The sequence below is a fragment of the Carettochelys insculpta genome, chromosome 8 (assembly GCF_033958435.1).
Source record: "Carettochelys insculpta isolate YL-2023 chromosome 8, ASM3395843v1, whole genome shotgun sequence".
NCBI lineage: Eukaryota > Metazoa > Chordata > Testudines > Carettochelyidae > Carettochelys > Carettochelys insculpta.
This window is the reverse complement of record NC_134144.1, coordinates 31547953-31572074: the sequence shown is the minus strand read 5'-3', so window position 1 is coordinate 31572074 and position 24122 is coordinate 31547953. Positions and strand designations below refer to the sequence as shown.

Here is a 24122-nt window from a genome sequence, read left to right as displayed (position 1 = left end):
CTCACCTAATAAACCATTTTGCTAGTCTTTAAAGTGCTACTTGACTGCTTTTTGTTTTGATTGTGGCACACATGTTCTTCTTTTGCACAAAAATGAAGAAGATGGAGCACAATGACTTTCTGGCTTTCAAAAAGCTGTGGAGTTAGCTGTTTCTGTCCTTGTCCAAAGGACAAGCAACCGTACAGAGCCTCAAAAACACGCTGCAGCCCAGGAGCTGTAAAATCCCGATCTTTTGGATTCTCCTTACCTGCGGATGATCACGAACAACAGGAAGTCCTGTGGCACCTTACAGACTAACAGATATTTTGGAGCAGGTCTTTGCCCATGAAAGCTTATGCTCCAAAATACCTATTAGTCTATAAGGTACCACAGGACTTCTTGTTGTTCTTGAAGATACAGACTAACAGGGCTACCTCTCTGACCCTTGCAGATGATCACGTTTCCTTTATGTCAGTGAGCCAATGAAACAATAAAGGTCCTAGATTAGGTATATGTCTGATGGTGAAGGTGGGAAAGAAGAGAAGTTTCCTTTGATCAAAAGTACCTCCATATCACTACAGGTAAAAAGACATAAAAGGAATAAACCCTCTGCCCCTTCTCCCCTCTACACTATACTGCCTCTACTAGCAATTACATGGAGAAGGGGACTGCTTGAGGTAGTAAAGTGTAGCTGTGTAAGGCCTACAGGATCAGGCCCTAGGCCCCTAACCTAGATTTCCTTTTAGACTGAGATTTACTGGGGTCTGTACAGCAGGTGCAAGACTCCACTTAACAGCTAAGAATCTGAATAGAAAGTCTAACACATAACCTCTGCGGCATATCCACCAAGCAGCTGTGCCTTCACACACCTAAGCACCATGCCAGAGGTCTCTGAGTCAGCTCCACAGCCTCTCTGGGGACAGGTCGGGGAGAAGCCATATAGCTGTGTTTATACAGAACTAGTGGGCCCAGTACTGCACTTAGCTGACGTGGCGGAGTTAGGCTGGAATAATGGGGGAGAGATTGCACAGATCCACGCATCGTTGATTGGCGGCAACCATTCCATATGCCACAGATTGAAAACTTGGGATTTATGCCGGTGGAGTGAGTGTCACCCTTCTGTGGACACCAGGATTCAGCTTTACCTGCTTTTATTTCAATTTATTAAATAGAAGGAAAAATTTTCATGATGATTCAAACATACCAGCCTAAGACAGACCAGGGCAGCGGTGTCCCATATGCTTTGCATTGGCCACATGCGGTGAACTGGACCCTGCGGTGGGGTGAAGTGGCTCGTCGGAACTACACACATGGCAGTTTCAGTCATGGGGCAGCTGGCACGGTGGCGGCTCCCCTTCAGTGGCGGTGGCTCCAGCCTGTGGGCAGCTCATGCAGTGTGGCTCCGGTGAGTCTCCGGTGGTTTGCATAGGGGGCGGGTGCCTGTGGGCAGGGGAGGGTGTCTGCCTGGGGGCAGGGCGGTGCCTTGCCAGGGGCGGGGCTATGGTGATTGTTAAATTTCTTTTGGACACCATTGGACGAGGGGATTTGCAATGCTTCTTACGTTCCACATCTGCAGCTCTCTTGCTGGCAGATATTCTGACTGGAGGGATTGTCACTGTTTGGCATCACATTTCTATATTAGGTGTTAGCTCACAACAGGCCACACAAATCAACAGCGTGGCACAAAGGACAAGTCAGCAAGTACGAAAAAGAACAGGGAATTATAAAGATGGATAGTCCCTCATTACATGTTGCACATGAATACTTGGCCTTGGCCTAGGAGTCCTGACATTAATGCTTCATTCTTTATTCATTGTCACCTTTTGCACTGATAATGGAAGGGAAACAAATTAAAGTAATAAGAATTAGAAAACTTACTTGGCTTGGAAGGCATTGTTGGTTCCCCTGTGGTCAAGGTCATGACATAAACATCCCACAATCAAAGCTAAAATTTCAATTTCAGTCAGAATCTCCTGAAATCCTGCTGTCTAAAAACAAGAAGAAGGAAAAATAAAAACGATCAGGAACAGGAAGGACAGACAATGTTAGTTCATCAAGTCATAGTCATCTTTGTTTTGAAACCAGCATCCTTTAAATAAGGACCAGATAAATGCTTTATTGTCACATTACGTTCACTGCTGTATGTAAGATGGTTAATGGAATAGATAATGTCCTTGTAGAGATCTATTATGATCTCTGTCACATTTTTAATATTCTCTTTGCCAGTATGCAGAAGGTGCAGCGCTAAAAGAGCTGAAAATAAAACAATCCTTACACACCAAGATGAGAAGCTGAATTTACTTAGTGAAAAACATGAAACAAAAATCAATTCCATTTTAAAATTGCTATTAAGTAGACTGATTTCTTAGAGCCTGAGGTGATGTATTTGTTCTACATTGTTGGAGACCACTTAGAAGCTAAATCAAAGGAGGCTCATGAGAAAGAGAAGCTGAATATCAGCTATGCAAATACTAAAGCTGTGAGAGACTGTTCTGTGAGCTGTCACAAGGAGATTAGAGGCAATGGTCCATGATTTTAGGTGGAAACACCTTGAACAGCATAATTCTGCGAGAAATATTCAGTGTGACTTTGAGAGATTTTTCTTAAATAAAGCTTTGGAATTCTTTAGTGCTAAAACTGGAATGGTAAATGTGAGAAATACATTAGACCAAATCATGGCCTCCTTAGCTCATATGTGCATTTTTTTTTTAAATGTCTGCTTCAGGGTGGATTTGGACACTTATTACCTGGGATGATGCTTGGATTAATTCATTAGAATGTACTGCAGGCACCAGTTAAGTCCTGTTCCCAATATGCTATTATGAAGAGCAGAGGTGATGATGCAGGACACCTTTTCTGACACTAGAATTCCCCTGCAGGAAGACTGCCATACAGTAGTTTGTCTGCCTGAGCAGGCTATGACAAAAGGAGGAGGAGGAATAGCATTGCCGATCATGCTCCATTTCCCAGAAATGATTTGTGAAAGGTTGTTGGTGCGCCATTGTAGAGGCCCCTGCTTCGAAGATCTACGCTAGAAGGATTATGCGGTATGCTTTTTCTAAAGATACAGCAGGGCTCGTCGATGAATTTGCTCCGTGACAGTCCTCTTGGAGATATTATGTTTGCTTCTGCCCTGCACAGGTACAAGGTCTTCAGGCAACTAAAATGACACATGGTGTAGTTTGTACTACGTCATTCCCTTGCAGCCTCTGTCCCTAAGGATAAGTCTATGCAGCACAGTTACTTTGAAATAACTATGCTAGCGTCTACATGATGCATCTGTTATTGCAAAATAAATTCGAAATAGGGGCCATGTTATTTCAAAATTGGTAACCTTCATTTCACAGGCTGTGTCTGCACTGTCCCCTCCCTTTCAAAAGGGGCATGTGAATCCTGGATTTCAGAAGATGCTAATGAGGCACTTACATGAATATGCAGTGTCTCATTAGCATAATGACACCCATGCGCAATTCAAAAGTGCTGCTTTTGGAAGGCACACCGCCCGTGTAGATGGGGGCCTTTCAAAAGGATCCCCCTGACTTTGAAATCCCCTTCTTCCTAAAACCAAATCGGAAGCGGGGGCTTTCGAAAGGCCCCTGTCCACAGGGGCGGTGTGTTCCAAAAGGAGCACTTTCGAATCGTGCACGGCCACCATTATGCTCATGAAGCACTGCGTATTCATATCAGTGCCTCATTAGCATCTTCCAAACTCCCTCATTAACATGCCCCTTTCGAAAGGGAGGGGCCAGTGTAGACACAGCCACAAGAAATAGCACCTCTTTTGAAATAGGTGCTGTTAAGACAGGGAATCGCACCTATTTCGAAATAAGCCACAGTGCATCCAATGGATCTATTTCAAAATAGGATCTATGGCCATGTCTATGCTGGCCCCTCCCTTTCGAAAGGGGCATGTTAATTAGGAAGTTTGGAAGATGCTAATGAGGCACTGACATAAATATGCAGCACCACATTAGCATAATGGTGGCCACACACTATTTGAAAGTGCCGCTTTCGGAAGGCACATCACCTGTGTAGATGGGGGCCTTTCAGAATAACACCCCTGATTTCGAAAGCCCCTTCTTCCCAAAACCAAATGGGAATATGGGGCTTTTGAAATCAGAAAGTCGTTTAAAAAGGCCCCCGGCTACTTGGCAGCATGCGTTTCGAAACTAGCAGTTTCAAAGCATCCACAGCTGCTATTATGCTAATGAGATGCTGCATATTCATGACAGCACCTCATTAGCATATTCCAAAGTGTTACATTACCATCGCCCTTCTAAAAGGAGGGGCTAGCGTGGGCACAGCCTCAGTCCCACAGAATGTAAAATAGTCAATGGATGGCACCATATCTCAGAGAAGGGAAATAAGTGACTCTCACTATGAATTTCTCCAGCTCTAAAGAGGCTAACAGTGGAGAAAGTCAGACTCTGATTTCATCAGTTGACTTTTTCATAGAAGATGTATTATGCAAATGAGTTTATTGAAAAGAGAGGGCAAAATAGGAAAGTTTGCTAATAAGACCAAAAACAGAATTGTGTTGACTAAGGGGGAACAAGGTAACCAGATTCAGACAGATTTTGAGCTTTCAGGTGACAGGGTCACTAAATAAGAACACAAGAATGGCCATACTGGCTCAGTGGCTTGTCCTCTGACAGTGGCCAGTGCCACATGTCCCAGAGGGAATGAACAAACAGGTGATCATCCAGTGCTCAAGTCCCTGTCACCCATTCCCCGCTTTTGGCAAGCAGAGATTAGGGACACTATCCCTGCCCATTCTGGCTATGGAAATTGGTAGTCTAATACAGGCAACTATTTAAAAAAGGACCAGGCGTATGAAAAGGAATAATCAAATCTAGAGCATGTTTTAGATGCAGCATACTGACCCCAGATAAGGATTTATAGGTTACTATAAAAAATCCTTCAAGCTGCTGATGTGGTGTATGGATGCAGTAGTAAAGGCAACCAGGATACTGGGCTGTGTCAGCAAAGGGACAGAGCACAAATCAAAACGCTGGATAGTGCTTATCTAGAATTCTTTATCCAGTTCAGGTTCTAATAGCTCTAGAGCACAGATGCTCAGACACCCCATGTGATTTTGGTTATTTTAAGAAAATACTTTAGGGGGATTTGTTTACTGAAGAACAGAAATCTCTGCCATAAGCTGAGTGGCTCATTTAATAAAGGAATTCAATCAACTGCTTACAATTGTTGGAAAGTTAAAAAATATAAATAAAAAGTATTTGACTTAGAGGATTACATTTATGGAATAACTGGTAAATATGGCAGCAAAGAAGTATGTAAACGGTGGCAAGAAGTTTTAATGGGGAACAGGAAACAAGCACAAAGCAACAGGTCAGAGTGCAGTTTTTCATCAGATGGAAATCTATAACCACTACTTACTCCCCAACTCTAATGATGCCCATAAATGACTAGATCAGAATCATTGGTGTGAGGTGATGCAAGCTATAGGAGACGCTTGTAAGTTATGCATTTGAGTAGCATAACCAGGCAGTGGAATCTAAGAGAAACCTGCATTTTCATGACAAGCAGTGTGCTTTGTTACATCAGGTAAGCTATAAAATGCAATCTTAATGCCATGTTCTTTGCCTATCACAGTGATATTGGCAAAAATACTCAAGTGAGGACACATGTGAAGACCAAGTTGAAGTGGAATATCTTACATGCACTTTTAATATTATAACAAAGACATTCATGGATGCTATCCAGAAAACATCTTCTTTTCTTCTCATTTGTCTTTGGAAAAATGTGTTCATGGTGGTGTTACAATGTGGAAGCTGATTGGGATCTGTTGTATATACTCCCTGCCACTTGCTGTGAATCAGTTTTGCCCTTCCTTATGCTCCCTTAGGACCTAATTCAGATCCCGTTGAAGTCAGAGAAAGAGCTTCTATTGTTTTCAGAGCTCTTAAAGCAGACACGCTCAACTTATGATACACCACTCCTTGCACTTTGTATTGTTAATCACAAGAGCTTTGAATGTGCCCCAGCAGACCACAGTCACGCCCACGGTCTTTTCCTGAAGCCATTCGCACCCCAGTTATTGTCCACAAACACCCATACCATCCTGTATTTTTACACCTACTTCCATAGGTACTCTCATGTTTAGTCTTCCTGCATCCAATACAGATACTGCCAGCTCTCTTGCCCAACACTTTTTTTATCAAATAATAAGTTTTCTGCTCTGGACATGTTTAAACAGAGCATTTAAGTATGTTAATGCGTCCACATATATTGTAAAATGCTGCTCGAGTGAAGTTAGGCAGGCTGGGTCTTTTGCATAACCAGATTATGTATGGCTGGGAAATTCAAGAAAGAGGCAGATTATTTTTAAGCAATGATAGTTAAAATGGTATATGAATTTTAAAAAGATGCGCTAATATTTTGCTTTAAAACATTTTTAATTTGTTAAAAATCTGTTCAAAGTATCCTTTATCCACAGGAGATGGGTGGGTGGCATTACATGTAGGAGCACTCGTATGGAAAATTTCACACACACATCCTGAAAGATATATGAGTTTAAGAAATGGCCAACTGGTGAACAAACACAATAGCATGTGACTGACATGACAAACGCAGGTGACAAATTGTGACTAGTTCAGTGGCATCTGTTAATGAGGGGAGCATCAAGTGAGCCTGGTTATGCGCTCATCTCAAATTAATAAAATAAGAAAAAATCCTATATTGACCATGGAGGGGGAAACTAATGGCAGCTGAGAACATCTGCAAGCCACGTGAGAGCCACACAAGAAATAGTCCTAGGAACCAGGATGACTGGAAAGAGAAGAGGGAAGACAAGACGCGACTCATCCCATCATAAGGGAGAATGCATGAATGACAAAATGCATCTGAGTGGGTTTTAGTGCTGCTCGCTGAGGAGAGACACAAAGCCAATGGACAGTGCAGTAAGAGGCAGAGGTGGAGGGAAAAGTTGCCTATAGAACAGCATCTGTCTCACAGCTACAATAAGGGAAATCAATCCGTGTCTCAGATGAAACAAAGGAGCTCGAGAGAGTTTGTTTTCCCCAGATGTAAAATTTCAGTTTCGTTTGGGTCTCTAAAGCCGCTAAATACCTTCACCATGTGTTGTATATCTAAGTTAGCCATTAGCACACTACAGTAAGACTTGTTTCAGTAAATTTTAAGTCACTATCACGGATATGATAAACTATGACCTTTCTTGGCCTGCTGTGAAGGGCCTGATCCTTCAGGGTACTAAGCAGGCGCACTGACAGGGCCTACTTTGGCAGTGGCAGTTGCCAAAGCTCTGGGCCCCTTGCAAGTGCCCCAGCAGTGCTGCTCTGCCACTCTGGGCAGCTCTGAGGTGGGAGGCGCCCAGCACCACAGTCCAGGCGGCATGAAGGCCTGACTGCCCTAGGTCCTGTCCCTTCCACCCTTGGCTCCACCCCTTCTGGGGCAGGGAATTGGGCCCCCCTCCCACCTTGCCCCAGCACCCACAGTGTCTGTTGGCCCCACTGGCACTAGGTGCTCTTAACTCCCATGAATTTCAGTGGGAACTGTAGATGCCCAGCACCTTTCAGTGAGTGCACTGCACCCAGAGAGCTTGGACTCTTTGTTTCAAAAGGGCTTATCCAAACAACAAAGAACATTTGATGCGTGAAGCATCCGTAGACAGAATAACATGGCTATTATTAAATGGTTGCTCCTGAATTGCAAGATTAATTGCCTTTAAAATGCCAACTTCAATAAAATCATTACAAGAGCACAGGATGCACCTGGAAAAATCTTGCCGATAGTTATTTTTTTAATGTTCCTCTCCTACAAAAAAGAATAGCAATGGTCCCTTTAACAAAAGTATAAATAAAATAGGCAATGACCTGGTAACAGGATGTGCCAAGTTTCAGTCCGAAGACCTGAGTTATAAACCACTGAAAACTGGAGTTTTATAATGGAAATCTGATTCCACCATAAATGGCCCTCAGCTTAACACAAGGTTTGATTGAAATCAAGGACTCAGCTTGCATCATAAATACAGGGGAACAGATTAAGAAATTCACTAACAGTAGCAATAACTCAAGAATAAATTCAAGCTTTTATTTAATAAAAAAAATCTTACCATGGAGTACTTAAATAGATTTCACTTAATAAAACATTACATTTAAAAACAATGTTATGGTAGGAAGATTTCTGCTTTGTGCATAATGCAGGAAGAAAGAGAATGGCTTTGTCCCCGACTTTTTTAAATTTACGTGTAGAGAAGAAAAATGGTGTAATAGAATTTATTTTCACCAGGGCAGGAATGACCCATAACTCATGAGTGGCAGATCTCAGCTTTATGGAGGTCATTTTTTCATTTGAGGAAATGCATTGCATTACACCTGGCCCCACTTTTATGTGTTTTGTTAGCAAGTTTAAACTGCATTCAAGTTTAATTATCTGTTGCTTTACTCTTCCTTCATTTTTACTTTTTAAAATAAATATTGGTGAAGGCCTGGTTATTAAGTTAGTGCCTGATCCTGTGAAGTGCTCTTATGCTATATTCACAGATGTCAATGGGCGTATTCATAAGTTAGAATACCACAGTGTGTTATGATGGCTATGCACCACAACCCCTCATTGAAGGCAGCAAGATAAGGTTCCATCTCAGCCAGCTCCAAATGAAGATGAATCTAAGCTGGAGAAGGAGCTGGGTGGTGAGAATAAAGAAAGGAAACCCAGATGAGAGGGAGGTTGCAGGAAGAAAGGGATCCAGAACTCGGCACTACCTCACTTGTTGTTAGAGAGTGAAGGAAGGACATTCAGAGGCAGGTGTACAGTGAACTCAGGAAGAAGCTGTGGAAAAGTTCCTGAAGGAAAACAAAGGTAGAAAGAAGTTCAGGGAGGCAATGAGAAATCTACGGGAACAGTCCTTAGCTGTTTGCTACAAGAGCTCTGGTCTGAAATCCAGAGGAGAGGAAGGGTCAGGGTTCCTCTGTTGGCCATTGGGAAAGGAAGTGAGGAAATACCCTAACACAAGTGGGAGGAAGACTGCTAGATCTGGAGCCAGGCCTCTAGGGAAACACCTCTGCACAAAAGTGGGAGGACAGCACTACAGAGCCTGGGAAGGGATAAAGACATATGTGTGTTCTGAATTTAACATTGGAATCTTTGCTTTCTCTGGAAGGAGGGACTACATGTGACCTGGCTGGAGGGCTGTGTCATGAGAAGGGGCAGACCACAGAAGCACTATCAGCAGGAAGCAGTCGGGCAGAAGAACCTCCTACATCACTTCAAGCTACAAGAGAGTGGTCTGGCTGTCAATCCACTTCTCCACAGGTGAGTTGCAGGACTGGTCCAATAGTTTTTTTACTGTTCAACAGTAGGGGGGGAATCTTAAATATACGGAAGGAGTGAAATTTGTTGTTTTGAATTTTTTAAAACTATTTGAAAGCTATCTTACCTCCAGGACTGAAAATAACTTGGATCCAATATGCAGCAATATTTTAGGAAAAATTACCCCTGAAATCTACCATACTTTTGACTGAACAGTCCCCTTATTTAGGAGCCAGAATTTTAACTCTTCTTCTTCTTCTTCTTTTTTTCCTTTTTTTTTGTTAAGTTTTTAATGGCAATTTTTAACGTGTGTAACATAAGGAGACACTGATGGTCAATGACACTGATGTCTAACTGATAGCATTTCTAGATCTGAAGAAATGGGTCTGTCCCACAAAAGCTCATCACCTAATAAATTATTTTGTTAGTCTTTAACGTGCTACAGGACTGATCTTTTATTTCGTGGCATATTAATTGTATTGTTATGACAAGTCTTTTAACAAACATTCACACACAACACTCACTACAATGGTGTATTAATCAAGATGGAAAGTTAAATTAGAAGGTAACAAACTGTAGCAAATGTTCAGTTTTATATTTTTTAAGTTTTGTTCTCATACTTTTTGCCCATTTAAAATTCCTATTAACTTCAAGTGGTTCCATCTGTTTGGGGTTCCAGTGGGTTAATGTCCCCTACAGTTAGGGCTGAATCCCATTGCTATTTAAATCAACCTGAATTTTGCCACTGACTTCAGCGACAGCAGGATTGGGCACTCAGAGACCACCATTTTGCAGTAACTTGAGAACTCTGTCAAATAAGACACTAGAGAAAACACTGTTCAATTAATTCTTAGTTTTATCACATTATAGCTGTGTCTACACGTGCACGCTACTTCGAAGTAGTGGCACTAACTTCGAAATAGCGCCCGTCACAGCTACACGCGTCGGGCGCTATTTCGAAGTTAACTTCGACGTTAGGCGGCGAGACATCGAAGTCGCTAACCTCATGAGGGGATCGGAATAGCACCCTACTTCGACGTTCAACGTCGAAGTAGGGACCATGTAGACGATCCGCGTCCCGCAACGTCGAAATTGCCGGGTCCTCCATGGTGGCCATCAGCTGGGGGGTTGAGAGATGCTCTCTCTCCAGGCCCTGCGGGGCTCTATGGTCACCGTGGGCAGCAGCCCTTAGCCCAGGGCTTCTGGCTGCTGCTGCGGCAGCTGGGGATCCATGCTGCAGGCACAGGGTCTGCAACCAGTTGTCGGCTCTGTGTATCTTGTGTTGTTTAGTGCAACTGTGTCTGGGAGGGGCCCTTTAAGGGAGCGGCTTGCTGTTGAGTCTGCCCTGTGACCCTGTCTGCAGCTGTGCCTGGCACCCTTATTTCGATGTGTGCTACTTTGGCGTGTAGACGTACCCTCGCAGCGCCTATTTCGATGTGGTGCCGCGCAACGTCGAAGTTGAACATCGATGTTGCCAGCCCTGGAGGACGTGTAGACGTTATTCATCGAAATAGCCTATTTCGATGTTGCTACATCGAAATAAGCTATTTCGATGTTGGCTTCACGTGTAGACGTAGCCTATATCAGTGATGCAGAAAAACCATAGCTCTCAATTGATTCTGCCACTAGCACTGACTTCCATGGGCGTTTACAAGGCTCAGAGATGGGAACACAAAGACACTAGTATAGGAAACTTTAGGGTACGTTTACACCACAATTAGACATCTGTGGCTGGCCTGTGCCCACTGACTGGGGCCCCAGCTAGAGGGACTGTTTATTTGCAATGCAGCTGTTCAGGCTTAGTCCTGAGCTCCAGCATTCTCCCATATCCCACCTCACTGGGTCCTTCAGTCCGGGCTCTAGCCTGAGTCTGAACATCTACCCTGCAGTTAAACAGCACCGTATCCACAGCCCTGCAAGCCCAAATAGGTGACCTGGGCCAGCCACAGACTTTTAACTGTTGTGTAGACATACCCTTGGAGAACCTTTTACCACATGAATCTAGAAGTAAGCGTGGACCTGGAAGTGCCTTTGGAAATTTAACATGTAAGTTTACTGTATTTTGTTCAAATACCAGTTTGTCATTAGGAACAACTCCAAATTAAAGGTAGAACCTCTATAAACAATGCAGACTTAGATTTTCAAAGGAACCTAAGAGATATGTGCCCAAATGGTATTGAAATGTGATGTGTACAGTCTGCAGAGAGCTTCTGCCAGAACCAGGAGTTGATCCCAGTCTGTTATCTCACGCACTGGATTGACCATGATGAGCATGGTTTGAAAAATTTAGATTGGTTGGGTTGATATATTTATCTTACGCAATGTCTGAGAAGATTCTGAAGTTAAGTTATGAGAGCCACTCTCAAATCAAATCAAGATTCTAGCCCAACAGATCTGATGTCAAGTCTTTAGAGAAACCAAGGAAATCTGTATTTCCTCCCCCAGTCCTACTTGTTACTCATTTAGTCATCTCTGGACTATGTCTAAATTGCAGGGTTTTATCAACAGCGTGTCCAGATTGCAAAGCATGCTCTGTAGACAGGAAGTCGACAGAATGCAGCACTTTTGCCAACAGCCATATCCAGCTTGCCATGAGAAAGAATGCCTCTGTCGAGAGAGATCTGTCAACAACGCTGATCTGGACATTCCGGGGGGCCTTCTGTCAACAGAAAAGGCCTCCGGGATGCCACATAGGTGCCCTCGCAGTCACTCTGTCCACAGCAATCAGCGCTCTATGGTTCCTGCCTCCAGCTCTTCTTAAAGCCCAGCTCACAGCAGGGGATGAATGTGCCTGCCTCTAGCCTCCAGCACAGGCCGGAGTTACAGAACACACAGGTGTTGTGTGTCCAGCCCGCCCACTCAATGTAAATGTCTGTGAACTGTCCACAGTGGTCGACTAGGGCCTGAAGCACCACGGAGAAGTAGCTCTTGCTGTTGATATACTTGGCCGTGCTATGCTCTGGGGCACAGATGGGTATATGGGTCCCATCGATGGCCCTGATGCAATTCAAGAACCCCAGGGCAGCAAATCGAGGCCCAACTTTGTAAAGTTCTCTCACATGGATGACCTTCCACTGCAGGATCGTATCGATGGCTGTCACAACCTGTAGAGGGAGGCGACTGGATACACATGACAGGGACTAAGAGAGGGAGTCCCCAGCCCCCTCCTGTCCCCTCCTGCTAAGCTCTCTGGGAGCTCCCCCACCTGCCGCGAAACCCAACCAGCAGCAGGTCTGTGCAAGGGTGGGACAGCCGGTATCCCAGGGAGGGGGGCTTCCATCCCACCCCAACCCCACCCCCCAAACCCCTAACTCCACTTCCCAAGGGCCCCTTTGGCAGGACCCCCTGCCCCTCCCACGCAGGGACGGCAGCCCAAAAGTGCCTCACCTCCATGAGGAGTGCCTCCACGGTGGACTTCCCCATGCCAAATTGATTGCCCACTGAGCGGTAGCTGTCGGGGCTGGTGAGCTTTCAGAGGGTGATTGCAGTTCGCTTCTCCATGGGGATGGTGGGCTGCAGCTCGGTGTTGCGTCTGCGGAGGGCAAGGGCAAGCCAGGCGCACAGCTCCAAGAAGGTGGCCTTACACATGTGAAAGTTCTGGAGACACTGCTGGTCATCTCACTGCTGCATGACCAGCTGGTCTCACCAGTCTGAACTGGTGCAGTGCCTCCAGGGAGGCCTGTGCACTGGGGGGTGGAAGGCAGGTGCAGGTGTGAAAGTCTTGCACCCAGGGCATGGTCCCTGAAGGTGGTCTTGGGCTCACCCTCAGTGAGGAAGAGGAGGACATCTATCAGAAGGGTCAGCAGCAGCTGCAGCATGTCGGTGTGCGGGGCATTGCAAGCCGAGGCGCACTTCCACTGACATGGCAGCCAGGGACCGGATGTGTCACCCACAACTGCAGGGCAAGCACAGCAGGTGCCTGGAGACCTCTGCTGTCCCTCGCAGGGGAGGTGAAGCTGCAGCAAAGTCAGGGACTGGCTGTCCGGAAGGATTCCTTTAAGCACCCATCTCCTCAGGGCTCCAGCACTGGCTCCGGTAAGCAAGGGATGACCTGCAATCCCAGTTGACGTTCCTCCGGGTGGCAGTTCTGTCAACAGAGCAGACTGGCTGCCTGGCCACTGTCTGTCAACAGAGCGGATTGCTATCTCGATGCGCCTTGATGCCTGGACGCACTCTGTCAACGGAAGTTTCGTCACAAGATATCTTCTGACACATATTTCTGCCGACAAATCCCTGCAGTCTAGACATAGATAGATGAAAAGAAGCTACCTGATAGGATGAATAATTTTCCCTCACGGAGAAAAGCAGCATATTAGAAACTTGGTATTAGAGCACCACCCAGAGAATAGTTTCGTACAATAAATGACATACATAAAAGGTACACACAAACTGGTAGTATGCCATATAAATAATGCATAATTTAATTCAGTCCAATTTCAGATCATTTAGTTAGCCCTGGCTTTGGTTTTGCTTGTTAGGAATGTATCAGTGGCTTTTATCTGGTACCCTGTTTTTCTTATCATGAAATCTGAATCTTACAGAACTTGACAAACTGCTACTTGCCTGCATATTATCAACTTGCTTGTGAAGTTTAGCAACATACTTTGGCTAGCGTCACATTTCAGATACCAAAAAGCATCCCTGTATTTGCCTGCAGAAACCATTTTAATTCTGTTTATCAGAACAACTTCTCTCTCCAATGACAAGAACACTGAGCAACTGCCATTTTCTATCCTCTTTAAGCCTTTCTCCTCACTGAACTCCCTCCTTACTTCCTCTTCTGGTGAATACTGCATAGTCTGGTGATCTGAGACTTGGCTGTGAGCCAGGAGACAGAGCTCTCATTCTGTCTGTTTGTGACTTTTTATATTTCTGCCTCACTTTGCACACCCACGTAACAATGATATTAATACTTGCATTTCCACAGTGCTCCTTATACGTAGGTATTAGATCAAACTCTGCAACATGTATCTAAACAATGTAAAATGCTAAGGGCCTGACCCAAGGTCCAGTGAAATCAATGGAAAGGCATCATTGGGCACTGGATCAGACCTAATCGGATTCAGTTACAGACAAGTTATGCAGCCTCCTCTGACAATGCTGACTCTAGCATCATCACTGATACAAATGGCGTTTTATAGACTGGTAAGTGACTGGAGTCTTGAAAAGCAGTAATGCTCATGAATCCTTCCTCTTTCTTTAGAAAGCAAGCATGCAATCTTTGAGACGCACCTGGTTTCCAGCATAACTCCATAACCTAGGATTTTCCAAAATGGAGATGTATCATGGAACTGGTCATGTGGGTTCATTATATTATTGTCAACAAAATGCAGTGAATCAGTTTAATTCTTGGACTGGCAGATTTTTGTCTGGTGCCTGAACTAATCTAGATCCCATGGATTTCATCTCAGATGTCACCACTTAGAATTTTGCTGTCCCAGTAAGTGACATGTTCCACTCAGTTCACTTATTCTTCTGCAGATATTTAGCAAAAGGTTAATAAACTCTGTCTAAGGGAGCCTGTCAACTTCCAACTGATTTATAGAAGCTCCTCCTTCTGTCTTGAGAGGGGATGTAAGCATTTTAACACTGTACATCAGAGAACCCACTAAGACAATTGTGACTCAATCAGCATACGGCATAGCTGTACAAAGAAACTTACAGTTACCCACCTTCAATTTATGGTAGCTCACATTTACCATAATAGTTTTTCAAGTAGAAAAGATTTTGATGAAACTTCTCTGCACAATTCTTGATTGACAGGGATGGTCATTTGCATGAGAATGCAAAGGTGTGCATATATGATGCCTTGCAAACAAAGCTTGATAGGTAGCAAGGAAGCAATGGAATTTGGTCTAATTTGGTCACAATTTATGCTAACACTCAGTATAACAATTGTGAAATCTCACCAATGCTCAAAGTCGTTGTGGGAGACAGGGCAGTCATCGTAACTGCATAAGACATGGATTGCACAGGGCTCCCCTTGTCTAAAGCAGCAAGGGGGAGAGGTTACTGGTTAAGTTGGTTGGGTGGGTGCTTTGGGCTTGGTTAAGCTTCAGCCATGTATCTATAAGCCTGATCTGACTAGTTCCTTTTCTGTTCAAAGATAGAGCTGGCTACTGGAATTTGTATCTTTTGTGAGACTCTGCTTTGGTAGGCAGTGAAAATGAAATCACAAAGAGCTGAAAGCACAGGGATTTTACCTCAGACTGAACCCACATCATAACAGTAGCTGGCTAGAAGCTGTAGACAAGGAGCCAGTAGGTGGCAAGATGGCTTGTAGAAGGAGCAGTGGATGGATAGCAGGTGTGACTGGCAGCTGGTAGGGAGCAAGTGGGATGCCGGACCAGCATAAAGGTAGCACTGGCTCCAGTTCAGTGAGGGTGATGTGTCACGGCCTGCATGGACTGGACCACATTGTAAGTGAGGCACTAGAAAGGCAGGTACTAAGAAAGTTTGGGTGTGTGGATTGACTGGTTACAGTACTGGACTGGTGAGGCTCAAAGGCAAAGGACACTGCTCTATCCATTTGAGCTGGGACAGTTACTTGAGGAATAGTTATGAACTCTAGGGCTATGTCTACACTAGCCCCAAACTTCAAAATGGCCATGCAAATGGCCATTTCGAAGTTTACTAATGAAGCTCTGAAATACATATTCAACGCCTCATTAGCATGCGGGCAGCTGCGGCACTTCGAAATTAACACGGCTCGCCGCCGCGCGGCTGGTTCAAACGGGGCTCCTTTTCGAAAGGACCCCGCCTACTTCGAAGTCCCCTTATTCCCATCTGCTCATAGGAATAAGTGTACTTCGAAGTAGGCGGGGTCCTTTCGAAAAGGAGCCCCGTCTGGACGAGCAGCACAGTGGCGAGCCATGTCAATTTCAAAGTGCCGCGGCCGCCCGCATGCTAATGAGGCGCTGAATATGTATTTCAGCGCTTCATTAGTAAACTTTGAAATGGCCATTTGCATGGCCATTTAGAAATTTGGGACTAGTGTAGACACGGCCTAGGTGTGGTATTGTCCCAAGCTAATGCCCTATGACTTTTCTGCCTCTTTCATTAAAAGTTTCTTTTCTACACTCAGACTCTGTGCTTGAGAGTGGGGAAACATTGCCTCACCAAGGCACCCAGGGTTGTCTGAATTTCCCAGACTACTGGGTGGGGGCTCGAGTTGGTTCTGTGTGAAATGGATGAAAAGGAACCCCCTAGATGTTGAACCTGGCCCTGGTTGCTGCTGATTCCTTCCAGCAGAAGGGTTACACGTTAATTTTTTTCTGTGACTAATCTGAATCCAGTTGGATAAAGCAAGTCACTCTGCCATCCCAGTTGTTATATTATCTGCTCAGTAGTATTTGAGTATTTGTTTTTCAAATTATGGCTGTGTTAAATGTATCAATTTTAAAACAGCGGAACTTGCAAAAAAATTTCCTAACTCTTTAGGGAGGAAGCTTACAAGTTCTCAGTTTTGAAAAGAAAAAAAGAAGTAAAATCACAATTCGCTGTGCAACAATCATTTTGCCCAGGTGTTTGTTGCTTTTGTTGGCAGAGAGCTGTGTTTGTTGCCAGAAACATCAGTGTGTCTCCATGTGCACAGTATTTTGAAAAGAACGGCCCTCTTTCAAAAGAACAAAGGGAACGTCTACACGTGCATGTGCTCTTTTGATTTGAAATCAAAGGAAAGCAGCCCAGACATTGAAAGCTGGACCCCGATCCTGTACGGGAAGAGTGCCACCCGTCGAAAAACAACATCAAAATAAGACACATGTAGATGTGCCACGACCTCGAAAGAGGAGTCCTCCATGACAGCGCCCAGCCTGAGTGTGGAGACACCCTATCCCACCAAGCGGAGCTCTATGACCCGCGCATCCAGCCACTCTTAAAGCCACATGGACCCAGAAACCCCATGGCAGGAAGCTGAGAGCAGGCAAGCTGTGAAAACACGAGCCCCAGGCAGCACACACTCTCAGCTGCCCCTGCCAACAGCGATAGGCACTTGGCCAGTGCCCGGCAGTCCCCCGAGCCCGAGGGCCGCCCCTCAGAGCCCCCACAGGACTCCCAGGGGTCCGACCCTGAAAAAAAGAAGAGGGGCCCCCTCCTGGACGGACCACGAACTCAGAGACCTCCTGGGCCTCTGGAGAGAAGAGGAGGTCCTCCAGGAGATGGGGGTAAAGCAGAGGAACACCACTGCCTTCACCCACCTTGCCCAGGGACTGACCAGCCAAGGCCACCCGGAGCAGACCCTGGAGCAAGTCCGGAGCAAAGTAAAAGAGCTCCGGCAGGGCTATGCCCGGGTCTGGGATGAGGCCAGTCACACAGGGGCAGGCCTCTCCACCTGCCCCTACTATAGGGAGCTCCACAGCATCCTGGGGTCCTGGGACAGCTCCCCACCCAAGGCAGTCCTGGACAGCTCAGCAGACCAGCCCGAGCCAGAGGAGCTGCAGGAGCCAGGACCAGCCACCCCAAGCCAGGGGGCAGACACCACCTGGCACTGGTCCAGCGAGGAGGATGACCTTGTCACCGACGTCCCCTCGTGGCTGTCCAGCTGGGCCACAGGGAGCCGGGTGTCTCCGGAGATCATCGAGGTCCCCCCCCCAGTAAGTGGGGCCAGCTACCTGGAGGGCAGGGCGGGGATGGCACCCCTGCTAGTGGACCGGGCACAGGGCCGAAGGCCCAGGGCCAGACACCCCAGCTAGCCACATCCCCAAATGCCCTCTGCACCTCCCTGTGCCACTCAGCATCCAGAGCTGTGGACAGTTCCAGGCACCCAGTTGCCCAGTGAGGTGCCCACGGGCCAGCCCACACGTGGGGATGGTCCCACCAGGGCGGAAACCCTTGTGCACTTGATGCCACAGGGATGCCATGCCCACCATGGCCAGGCCCTGGGGGAGGCGTGGTCTTGGGGAGAGAGGGTCCTGGGAGGGAATGGGGGACAAGGTCCTGCTCAGAGACTGACATGCTATCCATCACCCCTTGCAGGTGCAGCAAGTGAGGGCCCACACAGCCCATCGGCGTCACTGGTCCCAGAGAGACCCCCCCACTCCGGAGGCGTCGGACAGGGGCCAGGCACCTTCAGCAGCAGCATGGCGCCGGGTGTGCAGCTGGAGGTGACAGCGGTGCTTGGGGGGATGATTCCACCAACCTCCACCAGGCAGAGCTTATGGAGCGCCACCTCCGGCTGGAGGAGTCTGACCTGGCATGGCAGAGGGAGGCCTGGGACTGGCTCATGTCCTGCCTGGACGCCATCCACGGGACTTTGCAGGAGCACGTGGGCAACATGGCCCGGCTCCTGTTCCTCCACACCCCCCCCCAGCTGCCCAACCCCCTGAGCCCCCCACAGGGCCCCCCCAGAAAGGTCCCCCCAGGGTCCCCTGCCCACCCCAAACCCACCCCCAAGTCCTCCACCACACCCCCACACCGATGCCCCCTCTGCTGTCCCACCACGTGCCTACCTTCCAGTGCTCCCTGCCCCATCCCAGTCCCGCCGTGGCACCCGCTCCTGGAGGGGAAGGGGATCTCGGGGCTGGAGTGGCTCTTGGCCCACAACCCCCTTGCCCGAGTGACCCTCCCAATTCTGGCCCCCTCCCCACCCCCTCCAAGTTCAGGCCCCCTGCCCCCCCCTCCCAATTCTGGCCCCCTCCCCAACCCCCTCCAAGTTCAGGTCCCCACATGCACATTGTAAATAGCTGGACTTTTATACCACTGTTTTTTACAGTTTATTGTTGGTAAAGGTTTATATTGTGCACCAATGCCCGTGTCCTGTGGTCCCGTGGGGGCAGGGTGGGAGGCATGGGCGCGGTGGTGGTGGTGGTGGTGGTACATATGGTGCAGGGGGGTGGATGTATGAGGGGAGGGAGAGGGGTTGGCATCGGGGTGGTCACTGTGTCCCCAGGGTGAGACTTACACGAAGGGCGTCCCGGATCCAGACACCGTCGTGGTTCGCCTGGCGGCTGGCAACAGCAGCCAGCTGCTCGAATGCCATGGTGGCCTCAGCTGCCCACCCCTGATGTAGGCATCCCCCTTGACCTCCACAATGTTGTGGAGGATGCAGCAGGTGCCCACCACTTGTGAGAGATTGCGCATCACCACCTCGAGGTGGGCAAGAAAGCACCGCCACCGCCCCTTGAGGCGCCCGAAGGCCCGCTTGACCACGTGCCAGGCCTGGTTGAGGTGGGTGTTGAAGGCCTCCCTGCTGGGGTCGAGGTGGCTAGTATAGGGCCGCATCAGCCACAGCAGTAGGAGGTATGCCGCATTCGCAACTATGCATAGCAGCATGGTGGTGTCCCCAACCGGCATTTCCCGCTGGAGGATGAAGGTGCCGGCCTGCATGTGCCAGCACAGGTCAGAATTGCAGAAGACCCCAGCATCATGGGTTCGCCCCGACCAGCCCATGTAGATGTCCATGAACCGGCCTTTGTGGTCCACCAGGGCCTGGAGGACCACCGAGTGGTAGCCATTCCGGTTGATAATAGCGGCCAGCACTGTGTGATGGGGATGTGCATCCGTCCAGGCAGCAAAGCAGTTCAGGAACCCCAACGAGGAGAAACTCTCGACAGTGGCGTCCAGGTCCCTGATGCAGACAACCCAGTGTAGGAGCATGGAGTTCAGGGCATGGACAACCTGCAGGGAGGGAGGCCGTGCACTCTCGTGAGGGTGTGGCAGGGTGTTCCCAGCCAGCGACCTTCTCCCACCCCCCCAGCAGTGAACCGCCCCCGCCCCCCCAACCAGTAACCCTTAGAGGTTCCTGTGTCCATGGGCCCCCTTCCCCCTTCCTGTGGTGGGAGTGTGCCTTGGGCCCAGCTTACCTCCATGAGCACCACTCCGACAGTGGCCTTGCCCACCCTGAACTGATGGCCCACTGAGCGGTAGGAGTCCGGGGTAGCCAGTTTCCATATCGCAATTGCGACTCACTTCTTGAGGGGGAGTACAGGCTGCATGGTGGTGTCCTGATGCCTCAATGCAGGTGCCAGCCAGTGACACAGCTCCTGGAAGGTGTCGCGGCTCATGCAAAAGTTCTGGAGCCAGGTGGCATCATCCCATTGCCCCAGAACCAGCTGCTCCCACCAGTCTGTGCTGCTGGGGTGGCTCCACAGGTGCTGGGGTGCCACGGGGCAGCGTGCGGTCTGGGTGGGCTTCATGTCCTCAGGGGAGCTGTTCTGTCTCCCAAGGAGGAGGAGGGCAGCTGCGGCAACTGTGCAGACAACATGGGCAACAGCACCCACGATGTCTGCATCCAGTGTGAGGAGCAGAGTCTTGTCGGCCACAGTGCTGCTGCGTTGGGGTCCTGCGTTGCTCCTGGCAGCTCGGCAGGCCTCAGCTAGTGCAGGGTGGGTGAACTGAAGAGGGGCCCTTTAAGGCGGCTGCTGGCCCCGGAAGGGCTTGGCGGCCATGTGACCCCGTCCGCACTATCTCTGCCTCCCTTCTTTCGAAAGAGCACTCATACACATGTGGATGCATTCTTTCCAAATAACGGGATGGGGTTTTCGAAACAGTGGGTCAGAACTGCAATCCACCTTTGCCGTGTGGTTGTGTTCTTTTGAAAGATGGTATATCGATTTCTGAATTTCAGTTTTGCTCTTTCGATGGTGGGTCCCGTGTAGACACAGCCATCATGTTTGTAAATAATTGTGAAAAGATACATTTTTCAAATGCAAATATTAATGGAGTGAAAACAAGTTGTTTTGCACAGATATGTGTGGCATCTTGCTTGTTTATAGATGTGGATAGCTGTGTAATAGGGACAGGCAAATCTCTAGAAAATGATGAATGAAACTAGTTATTAGGACAACTGTGTAGCTATGGGTATGGCTTATAATGTGAGTCATGCCAAGTGCTAAAACAAATCACAGAATCAGAGGGCTCGAAGGGACCTCAGGAAGTCATCGAGTCCAGCCCCCACTTAAAGCAGAATCGACCCCAACTAAGTCATCCCAGCCAGGGCTTTGTTAAGCCGGAACTTAAAAACTTCTAGGAATGGAGATTCCACCACCTCTCTAGGCAATGCATTCCAGTGCTTCTTTAAAGCTATTCCCTATTTAAGCCCCAAGGAATTTAAAAGGTTAAAAGGTTTCAACATGAACACCTTTCCATAGCCATCTTTAAAACTACATATGAGGAAATGTTTGGACAAACACTATCCTGCAGGCAGGCCTGCTGACGGCAGGGAAGGAGGAGCCAAGAGGCCAATTGCTCAGGGCCTGGCATTTGAAACAGGCCCGGGTATCCAGCTGCTGCTGCAGCGACTTTGGCCATGGCAGAGGCCGGAGCTCCAGGCCCTTTGAAGTGACATTACAGTTGTTAAAACGCTCCATAAAATGTTGCCAAAAATGTTCTGCCACAATTAGGAAGCTCTAATTTATTGTACAGTGCTATAAAATTAACTTATATAATAACGTAAAAACAAATGATGGAAAAGATGTTTAGGCAGATAAGACAATGCAATGATAAAAGCACTTATGTGGGCTGCCCTTCACTGAATACTTACAGTTAACATTGCAAACATTAGCTGGCACACATTGAAAGCATGCCTCCAGTTGTGATACAGAACCATTCGGTAATTCTTCCTAACTGTCAAAAGCCACCTACACAGTGTCTGAAATGAAAAGTACAAACTGTATCAGGGTTACATAACGTGTACAAATGGGCCTAGTACTGCCAAGACAAAGTGGCAGATATCTTTACAGAGCAGATGGTTACCTCGTAGTCAATTTTAAATTTTTGCACCATTCCAAGCTCCATGAACATTCGGAGGGCTGCAGTAATCATGGCATCCACATCGAGCGAAAAGTCATCAAAATGGATATTGTCAATGCCAAGCTCTGACACCAGTGGTATGTTCGCTGCCTAAAAATGACAGAGAAGGGGAAACTCCTTGTTCAAAGTTCAGGGATTTTTTTTTCCCTTTGTCTGATTTCTAAATCAATTTATTACACATCATTCCTGACTGGCAAAATACACTCAACTAGACCTAAACTTCAACTTGAACTTTTGTTTCAGAAGAACAATCGCCCTACGCAAATAAAGGAGAAAACTTATATGGTCAGGAAATATGCTTACCATCAAGAGTTGAGCCCATATGTAGAACTTTAGACCACAAGAGCTGTCCTCCTTACAGCTGTTGTAGTAACATAGTATATTTCCATACAAATTACAATAGTCAAATACAACAAACAAACTCTCTGAATTCAGCCACTCTGAATTTTAACTGTCACCTTTCATAAATGAAGAAGTAAATACATCAACCTGCACAGTTTCTCTACCCAAATGCCTTTACAACCTGTAATTGTAAAATTGTCTGCCTTCATACATGTTTTCACCGTACATGCAGAGCCAAACTACCACACAAGACAATACCGAATATTTCCAGTGTAAATATTTTTCAAATCTAAACAAAGTTGTTTGGAGCATTCAGTTCATTTTATAACTGTGGAGCAACAACAGCCATATTTTGCTTTTTCTGTAACTATAACAGTATATTGTCATCTTTTTTTAAAAACGAGTGAGGTTTTATGCAATTTAGTACAATGGTGCACACTCTCCTCTGTGCAATTATTGCATTTGTGCACCCAAATCAGTTAAATATACATGGACACAGCCAGCATGGCAGCACACTAGCCCTCTGCATAAATAGCTGTTTTGCCTACACAGTCACACAATGATTTTTTTAAGCAATTGAAAATAACAGTATATGTTTCCATCTTATGTCTTAATTTTTGAAAACTCCTTGTCCATAAACCTGGAGTGTTATCAACACACAAAGCCTTTTCTTCAGCAAAACTTTTTGCTAATGACTTTACTCTAGACTCAAGCTAGTTCAGCCACAATATAGCTGAACTATGAGAAGAGCGAATCTCAGAGAAGTGAGGAGTGAACTCGCCACAACACATACAAATGTTATCCACACACAGATGGAAACCAGTGGAATCTGGCAGCCCTGTGCATACGCAATGGTAAGCAAAATGCCTCATGGCCCACACATAGAACCCCCATGGGCTGTTGTCTGCCTACCACTAGTTTAGCATCTTTCATAAAGGCAAATCCTGAAAGCTTTTGAACATGTCCCATTATAAATCATTGAGAGGTACAGGTGCTTGAGGTCTCTTATAATTTGGCTGATAAGTCATTCTGAAAGTAGAGACAAATGACGATTTTCATTATAAAATACCACAGATGTGAAATATATAGCCATGTCTGTCCCAGGATACCGGAGAAACATAGTGAGAGAGGCAATATCTTTTATTGGACCAGCTTCTGCTGGTGAGAGAGACAAGCTGTGTAAGCAGAACATGATAAGGGAGTTCACTGAGTGGTGTGGAGAAAGTGAACAATGAAAAATTACTTACTTGTTCCCATAATACAAGAACTAGGGGACACCAAGTGAAATTAATGGGCAGCAGGTTTAAAACAAATAAAGGGAAATTCTCCACACAGTGCATAGTCAAAATGTGGAACTCCTTGCCAGAGAAGGCTGTGAAGGCTACGCTGTAACAGGGATTAAAAAAGAGCTAGATAAATTCATGGAGGTTAGGTTCATTAATGGCCATTAGCCAGGATCAGTAAGGAACGGTGTCCCTAGCTTCCGTTTGTCAGAAGCTGGAGATGGATGGCAGGACAGATAACGGTACCTGTTCAGTTTATTCCCTCTGGGGCACTTGGTATTGACCACTGTCGGCAGACAGGACATTGGGCTAGATGGACCTTTGGTCTGACCCAGTATGGCCGTTCTTGTCTGATTGGCACAAATGTCAAAAGTGCTGGCAGCTAAAGAGCTATGTTAGGAGTCTAGCTGGCTGAACTTTTTTCACCAAAAATATGACAAAACAAAACATGTTTTTGGAGAATTTGTCACTTTTTGT

At 46.8% G+C, this 24122-nt stretch overlaps 1 protein-coding gene across 4 annotated transcripts in view; it reads right to left on the bottom strand.

Annotated features, from left to right (window-relative positions):
* PDE11A (phosphodiesterase 11A) overlaps positions 1–24122 on the bottom strand; it is a 245113-nt gene that overhangs the window by 49522 nt on the left and 171469 nt on the right. For all 4 annotated transcript variants that reach the window (XM_075000771.1, XM_075000768.1, XM_075000770.1 and 1 more), the window contains 3 exons: positions 21964–22110; positions 21752–21859; positions 1858–1967 (listed from right to left, as the gene is read on the bottom strand). In XM_075000771.1, the coding sequence (XP_074856872.1) occupies positions 1858–1967; positions 21752–21859; positions 21964–22110 (365 nt within the window). The remainder of the gene's footprint in view (positions 1–1857; positions 1968–21751; positions 21860–21963; positions 22111–24122) is intronic.